The sequence below is a fragment of the Populus euphratica genome, unplaced genomic scaffold (genome assembly GCF_000495115.2).
Source record: "Populus euphratica unplaced genomic scaffold, PopEup_1.0 scaffold2703.1, whole genome shotgun sequence".
NCBI lineage: Eukaryota > Viridiplantae > Streptophyta > Magnoliopsida > Malpighiales > Salicaceae > Populus > Populus euphratica.
In genome coordinates this window covers 1-8,057 of record NW_011502525.1, presented here as the reverse complement: position 1 = coordinate 8,057, position 8,057 = coordinate 1, and the positions used below count along the sequence as shown (strand labels likewise).

The following is an 8,057-nucleotide window of genomic DNA, read 5'->3' as shown; positions in this document are numbered from 1 at the left end:
CGATTCTTAGTTTTCTTGCTGGAGGAACAAGTTCTTCCGTAAACCAGGTGACCTGTTGTCTTGTGGATGCTCGATAAGCTCAATACCTCTTCTAATGAAGTTTTATGGAACAAGTTCTACGCAGAATTTGTTTTGCGCAAATCGATATGGAGATCTTTAATTTTGAAATGGAAAAGGTTGCTGCGAAACGTTTTAAGAATTTCTCCAAGATTTTTATAGCAACCTTGGAGATTGAAATTTAAATGGGGTTGCTTAGAATATTGCCGTCAGATAATCAGAAGGATCAGCTTGAATTCAAGGACAGAGGAGAAAATGCATTAGGTGAAGATCGCAGGACTCGGATGTTTCCAGCAAAGAACATATTAGGGAGAAAAACCAGACTAAAAACGTCATGCTCACTTGATCAAGATTTTGATGGCTGGATGGTTTTCACACAAACAAATTCTTGATATAAGAATATCATCGTCCTTTGAAATCCTAGACTCTCCAATAACTGAGTTAATCTTCTCTTACGAATCAGATGCTGGACAATGAAAAAAACTTTTGCAGTAATCATCTAAAGCATCGATATTTCAGAGATCATGTGTATCATGATTCGAATTCCAGATTCATGACCGGCATACAAAAGTTCTTCTTCAAAGTTTCATACCTATATGAACCCAAACTTATATACAAACTTATCATTTAAACAACTCAATTAGAGTTCAATTAGAGTTCAACGTAACATTAATAACAAAATAAACTCCATAATATAATTTGATTGTCTTAATATAACATTTCATGTAAAATCATAGTTTGGAGCACTAATTAAACATAAAAAGAAGGTATAAATTATAACCAAAAGAACAGGTCTTGAAGGTTCAACAAAATGACCTGTTAACAAGCTATAAGCCTTGAAAAATAAATAATGAGAGGGTGAGTTCAACAACTCAGTGAGTAAATAACGTTCAATATACACACATAAGGTAATACAATAATAAGAAATATATATACAAGTACGACTTTAGGTTTTTATAACAAGAATATTACAAGGTAAAGCTCATCAAAAAATCAAAATGCAATAAGTACGAGGCTTCGTACTGTGGAATGATCAGTCCACACAGGTTGGTGACTCCCTCAACCAACTAGGATTCAAATACTATGTGCACATAGACTAATACTACCCTGTTAATATAGGTATTCTGACTGGCATACCATAGGTTCATAATCATAATCAAACAGATATATTCATATCTCAAGACTCAACTCATGACATCAATCAAATGAGGAGCTATCAATTTAGAAGCGAATTCAAAATATATATTGGTTCATATCAAGAATTCAGATTCAACAAATGATCATGCTTTATCATAACAAGGATAATAATCGGCATATATTTTATCAAGAAGCATGATCCAATTCATATTAACAAATCAAATATTTATAATATTTCTCATGCATATGAAAAATTATCCACTCACCTGACTCGAAAGCAAACAGAAATCAAAAGCAAACACCGAAGAAAATCCTACTGACGTCCTGCCGGTAGAATATCAGGATTATCTGAATACAAAGGAGACATATTCAAGAATGACTCAAAAGAATATATAACCTATTTAATACACTTATTTAAGTATATATTCCATAACCCTATATATTTTTGAACTAATTAGTTATATTCCAAAAACCCAAAAATTAACGATTTTCTCAAAATCTAATCCACAATAAAACAAATAATAAAATTGGTAATACTTCACTAACTAACCCTCAATTATTCATCAAACACATCTGCAAAAGCTAATATTACAGCTAGGGACTAATCTGTAATTTATCATATTTTTAAGGGTCAAATTGTAACTTAATCCATTTGGAGGACCAAACTAAACTTATCATAAATCCATGAATATACTGAAATTCTGACCATAACCAATCCTCATTTCTGTCCAGATCATCTCATTATACTCCAGGGACCATTCTGGAATTTTATCAAATTTTTAGGGTTAAACGGTAATTTTTGTCAAATTGAAGGACCAAATTGAAAGTGTTAAAATTTCATAACTATACAGGAATTCTGCCCATAATTTATCTTTTATTCTGTTCAGAATCTCGGAATATGCCCCAGGGACCAATCTGTAAATTTTCCAAAGTTTGGGGACTAAACTGTAATTTCCACAAATTATATCATGAAGTTGATTTTGTTATTAATACTGCGTTGAACTCTGATTGAGTTAGGATAAATTTGTATGTAAGTTTGGGTTCGCATAGGTACGGAACCTTGGAGGGGAACCTTGCCTATGTGCCGGTCATGGATCCGGAATTCGGGTCGTGACACTAACACATAAATTTACTTGGAGTCCCTATTTGTTTTATTATAGGCCAGAATTAACTATCATTTTGAGTATAATTTACTTTACTTTTCTTTTCTTTTTTCCAAATGAGCATAGCAGTTTTTAAGTGCATCCATATCATTCCAAGTTAATTCTTAGAAATAATTATAAAAATCTCTTATAGTTTAATCATGTTTTTATTTCACTTTTTATATTTTTAAAAATTACACTTTATATCTTATAATTCATAAATTAATAAAAGTGCATCCATAGCTTGTTTTCTAAGGGGAAGGAATTGGATGTTGACAAAGAAAGAAGTGGAAAAGTTTGAAGGATAGCTAAAAGCACGGGATGCGAGCAAGAAATGGCAAGTAATTATTGAGAAATGGAAAAAGTGAAAGTGTTTGGTGATGGTAATTATACAATGTTTGTTATTATAAAATATTATTTTTTAAAATAATTTTGGTTTAAAAATATATTAAAATAATACTTCTTATTATTTTTTAAAATTTATTTTTTAAAAAAAATTATTTTTGATATAGGTGTATTAAAATGATTCAAAAACATAAAAAAATCAATTAAAAGCCAAGAAAAAAATTTAAATTTTTTAAAAGTGTGTTCCAACCACAAAAACAAACATTGTCTTGCTTATGCTATAAATCTCTTTTTAATAGTGAATAAGCAAATGTTTTTTACTATGTTGCGGGTTTGGTTAAGTTTTTCCTAAATACTCTTTCATTGCTTTCTTATCCAGTTTAGCACTTCCCTGGATACTATAAGTGTGAACCAATCTGTTAAAGATGGAGATGTTATAGTTTCCAGTGGGGAGTTCTTCGCGCTTGGATTCTTCCGTCCTGGCAAATCCAACTACCGATATCTTGGAATTTGGTACAACAAAATTTCAGAAAAAAATGTTGTGTGGGTAGCAAACAGAGATAGTCCTATCAATGATTCCTCTGGAGTCCTCTCAATCACCAATGAAGGTAAACTTGTTCTTCATAGCCAAAACCAAGACAATCCCCTATGGTTCACAAATGTTACAGTTTCCTCAAAAAACCAAGGAAATTCTACGGCTCAGTTATTAGATTCTGGAAACCTCGTTTTGCTTGATAGCACAGGGGCCATGATATGGCAAAGCTTTGATTATCCTTCACATACTATGCTGCCAAACTTAAAACTTGGCTTAGACCGCAGGACTGGTCTGAACCGGTTCCTGACAGCCTGGAAATCTCCTGATGACCCTGGTACTGGTAGTTGGTCTTTTCGGCTCAATCCTAATGGGTCTCCACAGTTGTTCTTGTACGAGGGTCAGATTCCAAGGTGGAGGTCCGGTCACTGGAATGGACTTAGATGGACTGGTGTACCCATATTGCAGGTTCGCATTAACTTCAACATCAGCTTTGTGAATAATGATGATGAGTTAAGCATAACGTGGGGTGTTCGCAACAGATCAATCTTCTCGCGATTAGTTGTAGACGAGCCTGGATCAGTCCAACGGTTCACATGGCATGAACAAATTGCTAAATGGGATGTATTTTGGTCCGCACCTGCTGACCAGTGTGACAATTATGGACGATGTGGAGCTTATGGTAAGTGTGATCCTTACGATGCTTATAACTTAGAGTGTACATGCCTCCCTGGCTACCAGCCCAAATCAATTAGTGAATGGTACCTCAGAGATGGGTCAGGTGGATGCATCCAGAAGAATCTCACAGGAATGTGCAACAATGGTGAAGGGTTCGTCAAGGTGGAAAACGTGAAGGTACCAGATCCTTCAACTGCCCGTGTGGATAACAATTTGGATCTGAAAGCTTGCATGGAGCAATGCTTGAGGAATTGTTCCTGCACAGCCTACGCAAGTTCAGTTGTGACAAGTAAGAGTGGGTGCTTCTCATGGTATGGCAATTTGCTTGATACAAGAGTGTTCGCTGAGGGAGGACAGGATTTATATGTCCGTGTGGATGCGTTTGAGTTAGGTACCTTCAAATCTTATTGTCATTATATATCTTTGCTGCATTTTTCAAAAACAGCTTAATCTTCAATACTTCTTAGATACAGGATTTTCGGAACAAAAATACAGACATCTGAAATAAAAATTAGGTGTTCAAGTACAACGGAAGTACCAGAGACATTTCTAATATGGCTAAGCCTCCCCTGCACTCACCTACTATCTTTCTGCAATATGCACCGTTACTGATAATCCTGATGATTTGGCATCGAACTAATGTGGATTTCTTTCTTTCTCCAGCTCAATATGACAAGAAATCTAGAGGTTTTCTTGCAAAAAAAGGGATGTTAGCCGGCTTGGTACTCTCTATAGCTGCTGCGGTTTTCTTTGTCATTATGTTCTCATTCTGGTTGATAAAATGGAAGAAGATGGGTAAGAGATTATTTTTTCAACTTTGTTACCAATATAAGTGGCATCAAATTAGTTGAACTAAAGAATTCCAACTTTAAGTCTATGCATATAGGAGATGATAGTCTTCAATTTGCAGTGTGTAATCAACATTAGCACTTGTTAGTACTTTTAAAAGCTGATTATTGAGTTCTTTCAACGAAAAACACAGCTAAGGGCAGACAACTCAAATTTCCCTTCAATATCCCTACAAGCCTCAATGTCTCTCTAAGTGAAAAGGAAGTTGGTGGAAGTGGAACAAGTCAATACCTACCAGTCTTCGACATAGACATCATATTAGCAGCCACAGAGAATTTCTCCTACGAGCTTGGATATGGCGGTTTTGGCTCCGTTTACAAGGTACTTTTCCTTGGACATGAAATTATTTCAGAATTCTATGTACTTGTATCAAATGTTAATATGCATTAACTAACATTTTAATGTTGCATGATTAGACCATGATACTGGAAAATCTCAGAGGCTGGTGCCAAAGAAATTCTAACCAGGGAAAGATGATGGAAATGGATGGAGATGTAGGACAGATGATGTTCAATCCTTTGGAGATACAGAATTGTCAATAATACAGTCACAACACAAAGAGATTAGAGTTTAGGATAGCTCACCACTCAGTGAATTCCACCCAAGAGATACAGAACTAAACATAAACTTAACAAGCTCACTTTGATTTTGGCTGCAACAATTCTCTATATCTATTCTAAATTGTTGGTAAAACTTCAAACAAGAAATTCTAAATCTAGACACTTTTTCCATCTAGCTAAAGTTGTAGGAGACTCGGGACACATATCGAGCATAAGAAAAAGTCTAGAAGAATCAATTCAGTCCAAATTAAATCTAGAAGATGATATTTCAGATTATATTTAATTATTCTTCTACTTGTTTTCAGATTCCTTTCTGCTTATATTCATGATTTTTGTTTGACATGATTTTAAAAGTATACTAGTCGATTTAACTACAATTTAAATAGTTCTCTTTATAGTTTAGCTGTAATTTGAGAGTCTTTCTCTTCGGTTTAGGATTACATTTTTTGAAGTTTAAGAAACCTTGACTTTCTATCTTTGCTACACACTAAATCAGTAGGTTTGGCTGAAAAGATACAAGGGACAGGTTTTTCAACACAAAATCTGTCACCATGTGCAGGCCCCTCTCGATAACTTACGTTGCTGTTTTTATTGATAATAAGGCTGATGACATTTAAGAGAGTTGGAGGGAAGATTTTCAAGGCTTCATTGAATGTTTGTTGACAAAAACAGGGGCTTCATTGCATGATGTAAAATATTGGAGAAAGATCACGGTTCTGTTGACAATTTGCACACTTGTCAGTAAAACAACCATAACTCTTGCTAGAAAGCTCCAAATCTTTCACTGTTTGATGTCTTTGAAACTAGAAACGTATATCTTTCTAGGGATATATGGCTTGCTCAGTATTTTTCTGTGTTGATGCAGTTTGAAAACTGAAATTTGGCCCAGTTGCGAGCATTTTTGGCTTTGTTGATTTCTTTGGGTTAAGCTCAGGCTCTTTTAGGTTTTGTTCAAAATCATCTTGTCCAAATTTATCAGTGGATGTAAATATTGGATTTACTAGGAATTCTCCCGCATCAGACCAACTTTGGCAGAAAGTGATTAGCTTAAGTTCTATTAACTTGTGAGTTAAACATGGAATGTAATTTCAGGGCAAACTAGATAACGGACAGGAAATTGCAGTTAAGAGATTATCTAAAACTTCAGGGCAAGGGATGAAGGAGTTTATGAATGAAGTAAGGTTGATATCTAAACTCCAGCACAGAAATCTTGTCAAGCTTTTTGGTTGTTGCATTCATGAAGAGGAAAAGATGCTGATATATGAGTACTTACCAAACAAAAGCTTGGATTTTTTCATCTTTGGTATGGCTCTCTTCATCCATTTTTGTGTCTGTGTTCAAAGGGAAGAGTCCCCTGATTATGCAGCTTCACTTTAATCAAATTAAAACAAATGATTTCTGGGCAAACCTTTAATGTTTAAGTGCAGACGAGACAAAAAGGGTGCTGTTGGATTGGAGAAAGCGTTTTGAAATTGTTTCCGGGATTGCTCGAGGGGTTTTATACCTTCATCAAGATTCAAGACTAAAAATCATCCACAGGGATCTCAAAGCCAGCAATATTCTACTAGATGCTGCAATGAACCCAAAAATTTCAGATTTTGGTATGGCTAGAATGTTTATGGAAGACCAAGTCCATGGAAAAACCACTCGTGTGGTCGGAACATAGTAAGTCACCTGATTCTTTCCTCTCTCCAGTGATCCATCATGATCAAATACCCACAACCTTCATCTTTTTATGATTGTAGCGGCTACATGTCACCTGAGTACGCAATTCACGGACAGTATTCGATAAAGTCAGATGTCTTCAGCTATGGAGTCTTAACACTGGAGATCATAAGTGGCAGGAAAAATAGCGACTACGGTGAGAAAGAACCCTGGTTAAATCTTATCGGACATGTAAGTGGATCGATAAATTTCTTCATAATATCTTAGGTGATTGTCTTCCTCTTAGATTCTTTTCTCGATTATCTTCTTACTTGTTTCAGGTATGGGACTTATGGAGAGAAGAAAAGGCATTAGACATGGTTGATCCAATGCTGGAACAGTCATGCCCTCCTCATGAAGTTCTGAGATGCATTCAGATTGGGTTACTGTGTGTGCAAGAATTTCCAGATGATCGACCTACAATGTTAGAAGTTGTGTTCATGTTAGGCAATGAGATAACTCTTCCTTCTCCTAAGAAGCCAGCATTTGTTTTACGAACACGCAGTGGACAAGATTTTCCAGCAATGTCTAGAAGAGCAGTTTGTTCTGTAAATGAAGTTACAGTTACTATGGTGGCAGCTCGCTGAAATCCCAGTCTCTTGTAATAAATTTTCTCTAACAGGCATTACATAGAAGAAAAAAAAATGTTGTCCTGACAATCTAGTTTCCAAAGAGCATTTTTTCAGGTTACCTCACCTGCGAAATTGATTTTCAACTTAGGATAGAAAACTAAATAATAATTCCATTTATTAAATTTATTAGCAACTAGTACTCCCACAATAAAACAAACTCCATTGAAATGCTTAAGGGGCTGTCCACTCATTATTGCAAACTAGTTTCATAAGCATTTCTTTACAACTCTTCATACAAAAGCAGTGAAGAGTGTCAGCCAAGCACCGTCACTGTCAGCGCTTGGCTTCACGCGTCGTCATCGATTGAAGAGCAAAAATTGGTGGAACTTAAGCGAATCTTTAACCTCTTCCTTTCCTTACTGGTAGCGAGCATCACCGCTACCTGCAAGACAAAGAAATCAACACTAGACAGTAGTTTTTT

At 35.4% G+C, this 8,057-nt stretch overlaps 1 protein-coding gene across 1 annotated transcript; it reads left to right on the top strand.

Annotated features, from left to right (window-relative positions):
* Positions 1-3,051: 3,051 nt before the first annotated feature.
* On the top strand, positions 3,052-8,050 carry LOC105119250 (G-type lectin S-receptor-like serine/threonine-protein kinase RKS1; the record flags this gene model as incomplete). The annotated part of the gene is made up of 7 exons (XM_011017378.1): positions 3,052-4,282; positions 4,555-4,686; positions 4,874-5,061; positions 6,393-6,603; positions 6,728-6,965; positions 7,046-7,196; positions 7,286-8,050. Coding segments are annotated over 7 exons (2,457 nt in total), but the record flags the coding sequence as incomplete, so codon positions are not given.
* Positions 8,051-8,057: the final 7 nt, after the last annotated feature.